The following is a 17449-nucleotide window of genomic DNA, read 5'->3' on the forward strand; positions in this document are numbered from 1 at the left end:
ACTTAGTATGCACCTATGGAGCCATTCATGTCTTCTCTAACAAATCCAAACTGCAGGTTCTTTAGCTTGTCTAAGATTGTTCCTGTTCCATAAAAAATATGCAGTCATTTTTCTTTTGCCTTCATTCAGTTAACACACTCAGTGGGGCGCACAGGCTCACATGAATTGCCCTGTCATCAAGAGATCCAAGATGGATGGAATAATTTCCCACTCTCTTCTACTTGTCATTGTGTGTCAGTCTTTCAAGACTTAAAAAAAATTGCCTAAAGTGTATTGCCTAAGGCACTCTTTAACCCTCAGCCAAGCGCCTGGTTAATCTGATGTGGGCCTGCGATTAATTTAAAGAGCTTTTTGGAAGGTTATCCTGCTTTCATGAAGAAATACTATATGGCGAACAAAGAGGTGTCAAATTCAAAACTGACTGACATGTATATAAACAACACATGCTAAAGAAACTGCATAATTTAGTCTATAAGGCTGCTCCAGCTTGTTTAGCTGGACAATCATGCGGTTACAGAGCTTCTCTGTTTGACTGTGAAGTGCACTGCTTGGACATGTGGATAAGTTATGGGTTTGGTAATAAGATCTCCTTTGCTGGAGGAACACGATCTGTCAAAGTTCAGCAAGGAAGACAAACTTAATTGGAGTTTTGAGCAGTCGTCTATCGCTCTGTCTCAGTAAGACATGAGGGTTTAAATAATGAATGTGTTTAAAACTTTGTCGACCCTCTAAGTCACTGTTCTGTCACTACTCTTGCATCTTGACACTTAAATGTTTTTTTTTTACGTTGAAGCTTTGATATTAAATCTGTCACACATTTCAGTCATGGAAGTTTTGATACCAACTTGTCAATCCATCACTGCATGGACAGAAAGTGGTCAACCAAGAGTGTGTGATGGATGTCATGCCATCAGTCTCACTGTGGTTAACATCAGCACTGACACTTTCTCTAGGGGACAGTTTATATTCTGAGGCCACCGAGCACCCGATAAGGTCAGGCAACACATCAAACGCTGCGCGCATAAATCCCCAGTCACGGACGTTCTCCTGTCAGCTTCTCACATTGGCACAATAGAGAAGCAAACATCTAGCAAGTCAAAAGTTAGGAACAGATCACATGGAGGATTGAGTCATCACCGGGGGAGCGGCCGATTCATTCCGAAGTTATTGAGAAGTAGAGGCTGCTGCTATCAATCTCAAATCGCAACAAAGTTTGCATCGGAGAGTGTGTTTTCTCTTGAATGTGACAGCCGTGTTTTGAGAGTGTACCCAAAGGGCAATCTGGAGTGGGCAGCTGTGTGATGTGAAGGCTGTGATGCTTAGCAACTTCATCACAGCTCGACACTCTGCCTTACAGAAATGACCTCAAACAAGCATGTACTACAATAAAGAACGCGTTTACTGTTTGTTTTTTTCTTAGCCCAAGCTGTATGAAAATGATAACTGTGTATGACTATGCACAAAGCAACATCCCCAGTAACAATAATTTAGAGAATTGTGCGCACTGCAACTTCTCATTGACTCACAGACAGCCAGCCACCTCTACTGATGAAAAGCTGCGAGGAGCAATGCTTTCTAAATGTCCACCATTTTCTGCTTTGGGCCACGTGTAGTTACAAAATGAATTCATCTCAGCTTTAAAAGGGCTTTAGGTCAGCAACATGTGTTTTGTAAGTGATTGGAGGTCTCCGATCTAAAGCTTCATGTTAACTGTCTTGTGCCCGTTCTCAAGGCATGGCTCCTATTCTGGTACTAAACTGGGGCCGTTATTGCATCCACAGATGCCTACTTTTTAGCCACACTGGCTTTTTGTTTTCTCTCTATACATCATGCACACATTTGGCATCAACAATTCATCAGTTACTATGCCATTCAAGTCATTAGAGTCACTGTTGTATTGATAATATATGGTGCTGCTCGGTAGAGTTACACACAAGGACTTGTTCAAGAGTCTGACCACAGTCTTTTAGTTATCATTATGAAAGACAAGTGTTTGAACCTTCCTTTACGAAGCCATCAAAGAAATCCTTGAACATTTAAATCATCAGAATGGTGCATTAATTATGGGCCTTTAAGACAGGATTTAGTGCTCCAGCTGCAGTGAGATACTTCCTCCCCAGACTGTGGAGAATATGGTTTTCTATATCAACTTCATAAGGCTATTAGATTTCATAATGATGGAGTCAGAAAAGTATGTTTTTTTTAATGTTTTTTTTTAATGGCTACATGAAGGTGCTGAACTACTGGATATAGGCTGGCTTGCTTGCTGTGTGCAGTTAAACATGCATCAGTTATACTAATCAGTCACACCCCAGTTAAGAAGAGATGAGATGAGGACGGTGAAGTGAAGAGGTTCTTTTATTAATTGTTGCATGACTGTGTGAAGACTGCTCTTAATACTGGTTGGAAATTTGCAAAGCGCTCCATAGTCCCTTCCAGGAATAATAAATGTTACAGCCATATTGATCAAATGACAAAGCAGGATTGCCTTACGCAGCAGAAGCCACTTGGTACACAAGCCAACTAGCTAGTATGCGCTGAATTGTTTTAATTCAGTGGTATGAATCTTTATATCTCAGGGGAATTGTCTAGCTTTGTCGTGATGTGAGCAGGATGCTGTCAGAGAGACAACAGGTGTTTGTTTGTAATACGAATCGTAATATCAGTTTGTGTGCTGCGGCAAAACAAAAACAAAGACTAATCCGAGCGCAGTCAGGCTACATGTTTGTGTAAATTAAGTTTTCACATTTAATCAATGAGGGGGATTATTTTCTTCTGCAGATGGAAAATGAGTGTGGGCGAATGACAAATGGAAGAGAAGCGCTCCTTTCATTTCACCTACTAGCGGTGTGAAGTGTAGACTGGCTGCAACCATCCGCGCTGCTTCCGCGGGGTGGTATTAGTTCTGCAGTGTTTTGGGGGTTTATTGCAAAGCGCTTTGCACCGAGGAGCGACAACTTTCGTGTAAAAATGATCTTCAGGAATAACCCAAAAGCATCATTAATGCCCGTCATGCCACTAGACATGCAGCCGAATAAACAGATCCTGCGACTGCGTGCGCTTCTTTTTTCATTGTATCAACCTCCCCCTCTCGCGCCAGCAGAGAGAGGAACAGAGTATCAATCTGATGCTGTCCACCGTTTCCAGGGTGAAAATCCCCCCAAGGAAGCATTCAAAAAGCTGCTAATTAAAACAGCCGAGGAGGGAAAAATCAACCGAAAGGGGAAAAAGACAGGATAACAGGGGCATTGAGAAGGGAAAGAAGGAATACAGGCGTTTGGAGAAGAAGAAAAAAACCTCTAGAGGAACAGAGAAGCACGCAGGTAAATATGAACGCTCGTATCGCTCAGCATTATGAGGAAATAGCGATGTTTCACAACACTTCTTCTCGATATCTATCTGCCTATAGCGAATCAATCAGCATGGGTCTGCTCGGACAGCTTCGTGCGTCCTCCCCCTCCTCCGTGTCTCTGCCTCTCTATCCGCTCCAGCTGAAATGCTGCTCGTAGCCACACACGAGCCGTGTCGATGTGTCTGTTCGCGTTTATTTTTGTTTTTATGTAACAGTCCATACGGCTCTATAGCTCTCGATTGAAATAAATAATTAAATCAGAAAGCCGAAGCGATGTCGATAAGTCCTGGGAAGTCGTGCCACTGATGGATGTAAACCTCTAATTGCCTCTGCCTCCTTCTTGCAGGAACGATTCTTGGGGAGCTTGGTCCAAAAAAGGATGTACAACGGTGCTAACAGATGCATCTCATACAAAATGCTTATGTGATCGCGTATCTACCTTCGCCATTTTGGCTCAGCAACCAAGAGAAATAGTAAGTAGGCTATTGATTTCTTATTCAATGTGGCCGATGTAAAGGAGAAACACTGCCTGTGTGTGTGTGTGTGTGTGTGTGTGTGTGTGTGTGTGTGTGTGTGTGTGTGTGTGTGTGTGTGTGTGTGTGTGTGTGTGTGTGTGTGTGTGTGTGCTGGTGCAAATGAAAATTGAATCTTTGCTGTGCTAATCCTGTTAAATAGTAAATCAGTGGTAAAGGGAGATTGTGGGGGTTATTTGTAGTTTGCGCATACATTTTGGCAACTCACCGTGTGCGCGTGCACGCGGGAGGGTGTGTGTTTGCTGGTGCCTGGGTTGTCAGTCAAATATACATTTGTTCAAGGGGAAAGATAACAGTTATCAGCTTTGACATGTTTCTGCTGACAAGTTCTGTGGATGAGGTGTTTTAACCATGTGTGGAGCTCATATGCTGACTTGAGACTAAACACATGTTGAAAACATTGTGGCCTCTGCATTAGCACAAGGAAGGAATTGAGATATCACAAAGACACCTATTACCTTCCTCTCTGCCAGGCTTGAGGCAGTCAAAAGCAGAATGACAAACCTCATAGTGAGCCTACAGCTAGCTTCAAATTGCAGGCCTGTGATTGGCCAGCTCACCTGGCGTCAAATGTGACTGAAAAAAACACAAATCAAACAAAAAATGTCGATGCATTTAAACCTTTATCCTATAGCTTCTAGTGCTTCAGCCTCCATTATTTTGTAATGGAAAGTCCAGATCAGATAAATGGAAAGACTTGCATGTAAACGGCCTTGAAGCCCACGCGTACACTTCACACCTCACAGTGTATTAAGGAACCCACTGTGGACTTTTATTCAGATTGGTGGTGGCTGTTTTGATTGGTTCCCTCTCTGGGCAACACTAAATATGTACTGTCCTGCATGAACCACATCCAACCTTCCACTGACTGGTTCGTCTTGCTCTGTCTCCTCCACAGAGCATGGAGTACTCGGGGGTCCCATCTGTGACATTGATAGTTGGCTGTGGTCTGTCTTGTCTCTCCTTGATCACTTTGTCAGTGATCTACGGAGTGCTATGGAGGTAACTGCAACACTTAACATACGTTGCAACTAAATGATGATGAATAATTTATCTTTTATGCATTTCCACAACATTATATTTGTTAAATCTGATAACAATCAGTGCTTTTATCGTTCTTTCTTCTTCTTCAGATATATCCGCTCTGAACGGTCTATCATCCTGCTCAACTTCTGCTTATCTATAATCTGCTCCAACATATTGATCCTGGTTGGACAGACGCAGACGCACAATGTGGTAAGTGCCATTTAAGGATTTGTTCAGTACAGTTTATAAAGCATGGAGGTCCAGTGGTCTTTTTACATATCTACGGATTTAAGTTGGATAATGGTGCAGTGGAAAGATCCACATGGCTTGGTTGAGATCTTTACGCTGTGACATATAGTTTATTCTGCAGAATATTATGAGGGTCCTCATCCTGATCTTTGTAGATAAACAACAGTAGAAACTCCATCCTCTTCACCGGTACCCAGTTAATCTGAGCCGTTTCAATCAACTTTACTCTGATTTTGATGAGGCTGATATTTGATTTAAAGTCTCTCTGGTCATTTACCAGAGGTCTAATCTACAAAAGAATACTTTGTGTGAACCAGATGTTGGCTTTGTCATTGAGAGTACAAAAACAAGACTATAACACATACATTATTGCCTCTTTCAAGCAAATTACTCATCTTCTTTTGGGTCTCGCGCAGACAAGCTTCTCATATTTCATCCAAATGGAAAATTAAGTGTTCCTAATGCTGCTATAAGATGTCGAATCACTTTGCGTTGGCTAAGGACAACTGGCGTTACCTCTGGTAACCTTTAGACAGCTCAATCTGTTGCCTTTGAGAATGTATTTAATTGCAATTAAAGGTAAAGAAAACAAAAAAAATGAATCTGATCACTTTGAGATGAAATACTAATGCCAGTTTTATTACTGTGGTTCAAACCTGAAGCGCTGTAATCAATTATGTGTCTGACAGTTAAAGAGAGTCAACAGTGTGAGAGCAGCAAGGACACTTGGTGCACACCAGGAGACATGGCGCACCAGTCAATCAAAGACTGATGAATTATTGCGATTCCGCCCCGGTAATGGTGACGCTAAGGTACAGCTTTAAAGTTGGGCTGGAGGATGAAAGCAGCTCTCGCTCTTAGATAAGTAAGAATATAGTTTTTTGTTCAGATGCCAATGTGACTTGAGCTTCAGATCGAGTCAGCAGAATCCAAAAGGACAACAACTGCCCTGTTAAAGAATAACTTCTTCCAATAAATATGTATCACTTCCTCTCTCTGTCTTCATAACTGGCTAGTACACAAGTGGCTAATGTAAAAGATTGTTTGGCAAACAGTAGTTGTGATTTACAAGCTGCCCACACAGATGACCTTCTCAGTCATTTGGCAGCACTACACAATTACACATTATCCATTTTATTGTGTAGCCACATTCTCAGTATACCTTTACCCTTAAGGAACACACACACACACCTCATATATATATATATATATATATATATATATATATATATATATATATATATATATATATATATATATATATTACAATGCCTCCGCCTGTTCATTATCCTATGTCCAATGGGGATTGAACATAGGAAAATTAATGAATAATGAATGAATGAATGAATGAATTAAAAGACCAATTGTCTGAAGTGTGTTTGGTAAACCTACCATGTCTGGTTACTGGTGACTCTATGGATTAAATGTGGATGATTCACTACTTGTCACCAACCATTCAGCCCAAAATGAATAGACCATGTTAATGTCAAAGAAAAAAAAGACACTGCATCTACATGTGAGAAGATATGTTTCTGGCCCTGACGTATCTAGCACACAATGCACACAACTTTAGGGCATTTTAAAATCTGAGCTGATTTGAAGCCTTGTCAGATTTAATCAGGGCTCTATCCATCTCCTGATTATGAGGACCACCACTTAACATAGAATACACACTTGGCTTGCTGCTAATAGGATATCTGTCTCTGAAATCTGCAAAGAGATTAGCTGGTTTTCAGAAAATCCACTGACATCCTGGAGATATCATTCCAGCGTCTCAGAGTGTCAACTAACTAATTATTCATTTGTATCTGGCCAATACATTTTTTTTACTGAACATTAAAGCTGCACAAATATACATTTTTATTTTAACCATGGATAAAATAATTCAATGTCATGTGAAAGGGTTGCTCTAGTGATAAACCCAGAGAGAGTTATCATTAGACTCAACCGTCCCCGTCAGCTCTGTTGAGTGTTTTCGCATCTTTCTGCTCATTGTTTGGTTTTACTGCTTGCAACGTTACTGCTTTGGTTCACTTTCAAGGCTCTCGTCCACCTTGTTTCCAGCAGCAGCAGCAGCAGCAGGCAGCAGAAAAGCTCTGAGAAAGCTGCTACCTTCTCAGCATTAAGTACAGACGGACTAAGTTAGTGACCAGCTGGTGAACATAGAGGAGCATTTAGCAGCTAAAGAGCCAGATATTTCAGATATGTTTGTTGGAGACAGAGCTAAAAGCTAAACAGAGAGTGAATATTGGACTTACATTCAGCAGGTGGCCAGAAATACGACTTCAAATAAATGCAGATATTGTTCTTCAACTTTTGGATGTGTCATTTTGGCAACTATATGCAAACACATTTTCCATATCAACTTTTTAAAATGTCAATATTGTGTTTAAAGTGTGTTGCGCTGCGTCCAAGGGGCCAAAACAAATCGATGAATGCAGCTTCTATTATTAAATTCTGGACTTATTTTTATTAATGTAAGGTTTTCTCTGTCTATATATATATACAGACATATGTATACATTACCGATAAAGTTGATTAAACTATGAAAATCAAAAGTCAAATTTCATTACTTGTATTCCAAAAGTGAATGCACAAAAAGTTTAAAAGTCATGAGATTATATCATTTCAGAACATTTAAGAAGAAAAGGCTAAGTATACCATATAGGTTTTAAAATAGCTTCATTTCCAACAGCCTCAAAAAATATTTTTCATACAACCAAACCCGTCATCAACGATGGTAAGATACATCGTTGTTCGTTCAGTCAGGTTTAGAAAGCTGTATTAGTCTCGTCGGTCTCCACAATGCTGTGGATAAAACTTCCAGGGCCATAAATTTGTCACTATTATCCCTTTGTTCTGTCTTGAATGTGTCGCTCTTGTTGTAATAATATTTGAGCAATATCTCATGTGTTTGATCAGACAAACTGTAGAACCCAATGTTTCAGCAGTCGGCCAGCAAGAGGAGAAAACATAGCCCCTGTGTGGGTTTAATTGCCATGCTGCCTGACACTGCCTCACTTGTTTTTCCTCCATCTCTTGTAAGAAGTGCATATAATTGGCTCCACTGTTTTGGATTCAGACTTGCTCATCGTCTAATAGAAATCATCTCTTTGGTGTGGAGGTGTCCTCTGGGAGCAGGAAGTCAGTGAGTCACCTTTGCCTGTGTTTTTCTTTTGTCCTCTGTTGTTGCTCGTCTTGGAATATAGAAAGAAGACAGAGAGAAGCACAGAGGGAAGGTTGAGATAGTTTCTTGGAGTTAGAGTTCCTGTAAAATATTCATCTTATAATGAGCAGGATTGTAATATGCTGAACTTAAGTGGGTGAAAGTCAAGGTATTCAGGGTCTATTGCATGTCAACAAAACATCACCAGAAAACGTTTACCTTTCATCAAATGTTTTTTTTTAAATGTCATAAAGTCATCTGGTCAGGAGTATTGGGAGCCGACAGTTCTTTACAAACAGCTTTGTTCACCTTATCTGTTACTATCTGATTTATGGCCGCCTACGCATCCTGATAAGACACAATATATAAAAATGATCACCTTGCTTCAGGTATCGTCATAGATGGTTTATCAAAGCTGGCATCATAGTCAAAAGGTAATATACAATTCAAGTAAGCTTTAGTGACGTGAGTGTTCAGGTTACATTATTGCCAAAGCTAAATTAATATTCTTGAATAATTATATTTAACACAAGAAAACTAAATAGATACTGACTAGATAACAAATACACTTCAGATATGAATCAGAAACCATTTATTTGCCAGGAATGTTTACACAAACGAGGATTTTTTCTTGGCGGAAGGTGCATACATTAGACATGAGACGTTGGACGAGACAAACAACAATCAACGACAACAACAGTGCAATTGGTATTAAATGAAGTGTAAGATAAAGTGCTCAGACAACAGATAACGTTAATGTAAAATGTATGTTAACACACACACTCTCTCTCTCTCTCTTTCTCTTTCTCTCTCTCTCTCTTTTACAGATTAAATCAATAAGAAACTTTTACTTCAGAGCGTGTAGCACCTCTTCATGTAGAGTCAACATATTTTGCAGCTAATATTGCAGACAGGTTTTTCTCCCCACATAAAAAGGGTTGTTTTTGAGGATCGGGTCGACGGATAAACTCAGGGTTTATATAATATATTTTTCCAAAGAAAACTTCTCATACATCCTTTTAAATTCCCCAAGCACAGTAAGAAGTGAGATTCTGTCTCCACCTCTCTTTTTCGACTAAGTCAACACAGTCTGTACATTGTCAATGTTTTCCTTATATAATTGCTATTCAAGAGCTTGACACTTCTAATTTTGAATTAAATATATTCTATAATTCCCATCATATTAGCACATTCAGCCCCTTTGTATATTCTCCGTTGCAACATCATACTGACCATGTTGGTGAGGTTTAAAGAAAAAGTAATTCCTACACATGTTCATACACAATTTGAAATATAAAACATGCTCAAGGGCATATATGTGCTGTGTATGACACATGCACATAGTATATGTTTAGTACACAAAGCTTGACCTCCCTTATAGTGAAGTGCAGCAAAGAGGGATTTCATTTATTCCTGGCTTCCATTCGAAGGTTCAACTTTTAAAATAAATGATTGGGGCATTGAAACAGGCAGAATAAACATATCGCTCTTTCCTACCCTTTGGCTGCTGCTCTGTAATAGCAGGAATCATCCTGTGAGGTTCAGGAGAATAATTATATGCATTGCTTTGAGTGTTACGTATTGAAATAAAGTAGGCAGATGTAGCCATTTTGTGACTAGTGTCAAAGTTGCTACATTTTGTTCAGTGTTTCTCTCTGGTTCAACAACACTTTTCCACCACCGCTATGTTGTTTGGAGTTTTTAATGTCATCCCGACAAGCACCCACTGTGTGAAGCACCGGGGCACTTTTTGCTTAAATTCAAAAGGAGGGTGCTTCAATCAAAATAAAAAAACAGCCTCCTCCTCCCACACTGATCCAGAGCAAATGGGAAGATAAAAGTAACGCCGTAAGGTATGGTTCAGATTCTTCCTCAGCATTTAAAATAACTTTGTAGATCTTAACTTATTCTTTAGATACGATGAGTGTGCTTCTCCCCAGCTCACTCTTTAATATCTTCGAAGGCTATATTGCACTAATAGTCAAATGTAAAGTTAAGTGGACTGAAAGTTTACTGCATTGTTATTGACCAATTAACTCATCTGTAAATTATAAAATAATAAATTGTGATTGGCAAATAAAAATGCCTGAAGCTTTGAGGAATATAATGTAATCACCATGTCAACATTAGTTTAATCCCATTATGAAAGAGGGAGTTCTCAGCCTCACTATAAGCGACACTGAAATCCCTTTTAATGTTTCGCTTCAATAACATGACAATGCTCCTTTTTCTTTCTTTCTTCTTTTCAATGGCCTGTCATTGCATTATGAAGCAAAGTGTGCAACAGTTCAAGGCAATTAAGCTTTCAGTTTTTAATATAAGGAGCGTCGAGGCTCAAACCGGATCTTTTCGTCAGAGTTTATTCAGGCCACTCTGAGAAATTCTTCAAATTTCCTGCCCTGACCTTAAACTGCTATTATCTAACTGGCTTGGAGTAATACTCATCAGCTCCCGCCTGTACCTTCACGTCTATCAGCTCTGCAATGTTTTAATGTGGTCCCTTCCTCAAGTCCTCTGTTTCCATGGATACTGACACAGTGTGCTGAACATCTCCAGGCATTTCTCTTCCAAAGGGCAGTGCGAACTCCAGGTTTAAGCCTCGTTTTTCTATGACTACGTATGTCCATCTTGTTCGATCACAATGTCCTCATAATGTACCTTTCTCTTTTTTCAAATGCACAGTTTCTTTATTTGAGGATTAACGAGGCTGGATGGTATCGGCACTCGAGTGAACCGTGAAACATAACGGTTGCATGTGACCTGTTTCCAGGGAACAAGGCTATTTTCAGCACCTTGGACAGCACATGAGCAACAGCAGCACCAGAATTAGCTTTGGATCAACAGGCGGTGTAGCTGCTGTATGAGAGACCCACATGTTTTCCCCCTTAATTTAAAAATCTGTTTTTACTTCCATATACAATTTGTTTGCACTGATTTGTCATAATTACCCAGTAATAACCACTTATAGCACAGCAGTATACCAACATACAGGGCAGTGATTTCATGAATCTACATGGAAAGGTAGAAATAACCCAGAAGTAGGCCGAATGTAGCTATCAAATAGCACAGTCAATTATATTTCTATCCAAAGCTTATTCAAAGAACGATTTATAGCACAGAAATAGCACAAGTATGTATGATTTCTACAAAAGCAGCTGTGAACTACCACATGGGCAGGTGGCAATGAGTCATGGCAGCGTCATACACTTTGTTTTGATAGGTTGCTTTGACATTTTCATCTCTGAAATATTAGATTTTCTAAATTGTCGCTTAAATAATTCGGTTTCTGTTATGTATGGGGCATACATTTAAACATTGAACACTATTCTTATGAAACTATGTAATGTAAATATCTACCAAAACTGACCCATATTATACGATTAACTAGGTCTTGCCAGTTCTGAAATTACTGCATGTTGACCTGACCTTGAAGAATCAACGATATGTTAGTCATGCGTCACAGAAAGTAGAGATTTTTGGGTTGAAATGCCAGTTTAGCAGGACATTATTGTTCCTGTTTTGTGTTGTTGCCGCTTAAAGTATATATTTAAGGTACCCTATCAATGTTTGCCAGGCCAATCTATATTATAGACTACTTATTATACACAGATGTTCTTTGAAGTTGACCATTTAAAAAACACAAAGCTGAAAATGACATTTCAGAATCAAAGACATGTGGGAATATGACATACAGTTCATACTGCACTTGAATGCATTACCTGCACTTTGATAAATATTTAGGTCTCTGTAATTGATATCCCTAGTAGCTGTAGGTAAACACAAGTCCCCTCTTCTCACACAAGAGGTAATGCAGGATTACTGTCTCGTGTGAACCCCATGAACACTGCAGGGGATGGATGGTTTTAGTGTGGTTTTCTCGGTGGCGATGTAAAGTGTATGGCAGAGCTCACAGTATGGTGTGGACGCCCTGGGACGATGTGATACACTTCAATCTTCCCCTCTTTGTGCGGCATTGCTCAGATTATCACCGCTTAACACTGCAAACAATCTGAGCTGGAGAAAGAAAAGCAGCTTAATCTCATCTGATCTCACTCACAAATGTCAGTGTGCAATGGCAAGATTCTCCAGGATACTTCTTCATTTCTAATCCTCTTCTAAACAATCGCATTTCTAGATGCCTCTCCGCTGGAACAAAGATGGACGAGCTAATGAAGCTGAAAAGTGCTGCTACGTTGTCGATCCTGAATACAATCTGCTGCCTCTGACGCGTGCATTCTGTGTCATTTAAGCAGTGTTGTGTTTTCCTCCACTCCTCTCTGTGTAAAACAGTTGACCTTGTCTCACATGCCTCCAGGTGGGATCCCCAGCATACTAATGAGGGCTAGTGCAGAGGAATGCTCAGCCACGTGTCCGCTAGCCCGGCTCAGATCTTTACTACAATTGTCACCTCTGTTGCTACAGTTTAAACTGACTCTTTGTTTCATTTGCTGCACCGGATGGTACTTCAGTGGACGGTCTAGACAGGCTAATGCATAAAGAAATATCAATATGATCGATTGTCAGACATCTGTTGGAGTCGGCTTTTATATTTGCTCTGCAGCACTAGCGTGTGACAACAACGTATTTATAGTAGCGGTTTTAAAGAGGATGCTTTTCTAGTGCAGAAAGCTGCATTTCTATAAATGTGAAGCAATTTCTGAACCCACAGTCCTTTTATATATCTCTTCCTGACCGTTTCTTCCCCTTGTATCACTAGGGTGTCTGCGTCATGACGACAGCCTTTCTGCACTTCTTCTTCCTGGCATCGTTCTGCTGGGTTCTCACAGAGGCCTGGCAGTCCTACATGGCAGTGACAGGAAAGGTTCGGACCAGGCTTATCCGAAAACGCTTTCTGTGTCTGGGCTGGGGTAAGCAAGCAGCATGTTTCTCTAAACTTCTTCATTATCTCTCATCATCCCTCGCAGCTGCCATTTTCTCTCAAGGTCTCTGGCCAAGGTGTCTTTCCAAGTATCTGTGTGTGTTGTTTACCGTCCACTGTTTCCGTCCTCTCTGTGGGGCAGCCAGATCCTCATAATATCAGCCTCGTTGTTGTGATGCTGTTGTGCTCCAGTCAAGCTTTCTGAGGGTAAATGGACCGGCCTTGAGCAGAGGGGGTAGACAGACTGGTGTGGTTCTCCCATAGCAGTTTGCAATTACCATATGTCTGATAAAGAGGGCGTGAGCTGAGCTTTATACTGCAGCAGAATACATTTGATCTAAAACCCTCCGAATCAGAGTTCAGGAGAGTTGATTGCAAAGGTAAAATGTGGGGGATGTATATACTCTGCTGTATGCTTTCCATGTCTAATGTTCAATCATTTGTAATATTAGTATGCATCACAAATGAAATACAGGTTGAAACCAATATAGTGTATTTATTATCCATATTGCAACACATTTTAATCAGTCTGGCTTTCAGATAATGACGTTTCTCCTGCCTCCCACGCTGTATTCCCTGCACTTGAATATCCCATCACAAGAAAAAACATGATGTTTGTACATATCTGTTAATGAATACAGGAAGCAAAAAATATATTGATCAAAATCTGAAAGTTTTTTTTTATTTTCTTCATTTGATAAATGTCATTCTGAATCCTCATCCAAAGGCTTCTTTCTTACAGACTGCTAGAAATCTCTCCTTTAAAAAAATCTATTTGATTATGAAAGAGCCCACACTCATTCTTCTTGTTACCTAGCAACAAACAAGGCTCTCTTAGTCATTGCAGTGCCACTGCTTGCTGCTGCAAAAAAAATATGTACAAAGACTGTTCTACAAACACATGGATAAAAATTTAAAAAAAAAATGCCATAAAAGACAATTTGATGAGAAATAACACAATCTATGTCTTGTTGTGTGAAAATACAAATGCAATGCATAATATGAAGACTATTTTTTTTAACATACACGACTAGAAATATAGTTGTTCTAATCTTCTATAGGTTATAAATTCAAATCAAAGACAAATACATTTTCCAAACTGGTCCCCAAAGTGACATGTAGTACACGGTACCTGTTCTCTCTTGTGCAGCCTGTTTGAAGTGCAGCGTCGCCACCAGGCTGTTGCCTCCACGGTGATTCATGACATGCTTGTGTACACTCGGCACTCTTCAGCTCTTCAGCACTGCAGAGAGGCACTGGATGGCCACGGGGCCTTCGCCTCGTGCCTCCAGAAAACTGATTACATCGATAGCACCTGCCTGCGCTGCTTTGAGAGCAGAAGCGTTAATATTCTAAGCACACGGTAGTAAGGACCGAAGCTAGTACGCCAGATACAGCAAAAAATAAAAATGTCTTCATATAAATGGTGTGGAGGGCAGAGGAAAGTCTTACAGTAGAGTGATGGCATTTCACTGGGTGGTTTTCTGGACTCGATGCTGTGCTGCCATTTTGACAAAGCACAGCACGGTCTGTTCTCTTCTGCTGTGTAATGGAATTCAAGTACAGCATGTTGATTGAAATATTGAAATGCATATAATTGATCATATACTCTCAGATGATTGTATAGTCTCATACTGTAGCTTCTAATAGAGTGAGTCTTGCTGCACTTTGTTATATGGCTCCGAGGCAGAGAGGCTGACTTCTTCTGCATTAAAGTGGACTTGTGCTCTCAGTTCTGACAAGTACAGGGACTTCTCAAATAACTATTGATTGTTTTTTCTTTTTAAGGATTACCAGCTTTAGTGGTTGCTGTTTCAATGGGATTCACCAAAACAAAAGGCTATGGGACGCCTCTATAGTAAGTTTTAATTTTTCTGTCTATATTTATTATTCAGTGCCCACGCTGTTGGTTCGAGGTAACACTTAAGAATAATGATGAAGTGTTCCTGCAGTGGCTTACTTATCCTAAATAGTGCCATAAACATAACCTAAATAGGGCCTTAAACAAAATCCTCTGAACCTAATCAAATTTCAGAATAACGCAGCAGGAACCCACTTTTGTGTGAGTTGTATCCCTGCTGGATACCAAATGCATAAACACTGCTTAAAATCTCTTTAGCATTTCATTACCCAGTGAAACTTTGGAAATAGAGTTACAGCATATGGCACTTCTCCCCTGACAATTGAGAGAAATACAATTGTATGCTGGTGTGCGCCATTAACTTCTTGGTCGGATTTAACTGTTTTTTCCTGCTTTCCCTGCAGCTGCTGGTTGTCTTTGGAGGGTGGGCTCCTGTATGCCTTTGTTGGACCTGCAGCTGCTGTTGTTCTGGTATGTTTCAGTTATCAGATGTCCACTTTTATCTTGTATACGCTGAGAATACAAGGAACATGTAGATGTACGGTAAAGGAAATACAAATAATAAACTAAACTACTACTAAAAAAAAACGTGTACAGTTTGTAATAATAGTATCAAGACACATGCATGATAATAAGATGCAATAATAACACACACACACAACCCACAATGTAGTCTCAGTGGCGGTACAGTATCAGTGTGGTGCAAATTATTGAAACCAATTGTTGCTGTTAAATTGCCTAACAGGAGGAACACACTCTGCTTTCAAAGTCAAAGTAATGAGCGTCCCATCAGGCAATGTGCTCAAGCATTCCCTTTCATTTACCATAATGGTGCACCATGTAGCTGTGAGGTTATAAAGTATTTATGCATTAGATTTGTTCCAAATCTAATATACTGGGGTATTTTAATCATCTCATATTTACATTGTTGTACAGAGAAAAACACACAAAGAATGTGATTATGCAAATCACTAAGTCTGTGTCAAAGGGACAGAGAACAGTGGAAACTGAGTCATATTTTTCATTGTCAAACTTCTGTGCTGGGATTAGAAATAAAGTGATTTTAAATTATAATTTTTTTTGAAGCGACTAAATGTCTTAGTTTGAGCCTCAGATGCACAGAGAGTTGAAGTCTTGCTGTGCCGTCGTTTCTGTTTGTGATGAACCTCAGAGGAGCACAAGCCGAAATGGCAGAAACTACCCTCTGCAGTGAGAATGAACACCATGCTGCTATTATCACAGTATTGATACCGTAACATCATCATGAGATGTCTCACAGACACAAAGCTGGTTGAATGAAAACGTCCCCAAATGTATTTGTATAAATACTTAACGAGCTCTTCAATTCAGCTAGAGATAGCTGAAATAGTTGAATATTTTAAAGAAAGTTCTACCCAGCTGCTATAAATCTTAAAGGTTTATATTTGCCTAGATGCTGCTGCTAATAATAGGAGAAGGTGCCTTTGAGAAGACAAGCATTTCTTGTCAAGCTGATCTTTTCTCATGGCTGTTGTAGCTTCTGGGCTGACTATCTATTATGGTCTGACTAGCATGCCTCATCTATTGGCTGAAATGTCACAGAGATGAAAAAACAATAGAAGTTAGAGGTCAAAGCTCAGTGCAGGCGGAGATAATGACATTCAATTATTGGCTTGGTATGTAGAATGTCAAGCTGGGAGATGTATTTAACATTGGTTTGGAAAGGATCTTGTTGCAGTTGATTTATTGAAAAGCTAATGTACCTGTTCCTTTTTATTGACAGGTCAACATGGTGATCGGTATCTTGGTGTTTAATAAACTAGTGTCCAGAGATGGCATCCTGGACAAGAAGCTGAAGCATCGAGCAGGGTATGACAGCGCGTCCTTGTTAGTACCTCCTTTTTCTTCTTAACATTCTTTCTTCTTAACTTCATGCAAAAATACAAACATGTTTAGATTTTTTTTCACATACACATGGAGATGTAGACCTCCTTTTCTTGCTGCATAAAACGCATGAACATAAAGGGGTCAGATCTCTCTCGGGAACGACACAGCTTCGTATTTCTTTGGCAGAATCAGTCCAAGATGAAAATCATTAAAACGCCCACACATTGGCTGCGTCTGCTGTTACTAATATGGCGGGGGAGAATCTAAAGTCGGGGTAGTGGCTGTTAGCATTGTTTGTCATGCTGTTGTCTCTATGTCCCACAGACAGATGAGTGAGCCACATACAGGATTAACTCTCAAGTGTGCCAAATGTGGTGTTGTATCAACAACTGCTTTATCAGCAACTACAGCTAGCAATGCAATGTAAGTGCCCGTCAGTGTCTCTGAATCAATAAGATGATGCTACAAGGAGTCTCTGCATGTCCACCTCTACAGTTTAGACCTTGCAGTCCACTGC

The 17449-nt window shown here is 40.0% G+C and overlaps 1 protein-coding gene across 1 annotated transcript in view; it reads left to right on the plus strand.

The window, feature by feature from the left end:
- adgrb3 (adhesion G protein-coupled receptor B3) overlaps positions 1–17449 on the plus strand; it is a gene marked incomplete at its 5' end in the record, with an annotated part of 106751 nt that overhangs the window by 82323 nt on the left and 6979 nt on the right. Inside the window, 8 exons of the mRNA XM_079229592.1 lie at positions 3699–3825; positions 4784–4887; positions 5019–5121; positions 13044–13194; positions 14994–15063; positions 15471–15537; positions 16829–16914; positions 17257–17355. Coding sequence (XP_079085718.1) covers positions 3699–3825; positions 4784–4887; positions 5019–5121; positions 13044–13194; positions 14994–15063; positions 15471–15537; positions 16829–16914; positions 17257–17355 — 807 coding nt within the window. The remainder of the gene's footprint in view (positions 1–3698; positions 3826–4783; positions 4888–5018; positions 5122–13043; positions 13195–14993; positions 15064–15470; positions 15538–16828; positions 16915–17256; positions 17356–17449) is intronic.

The sequence above is a fragment of the Taurulus bubalis genome, assembly GCF_910589615.1.
Source record: "Taurulus bubalis genome assembly, chromosome: 14".
Lineage (NCBI taxonomy): Eukaryota > Metazoa > Chordata > Actinopteri > Perciformes > Cottidae > Taurulus > Taurulus bubalis.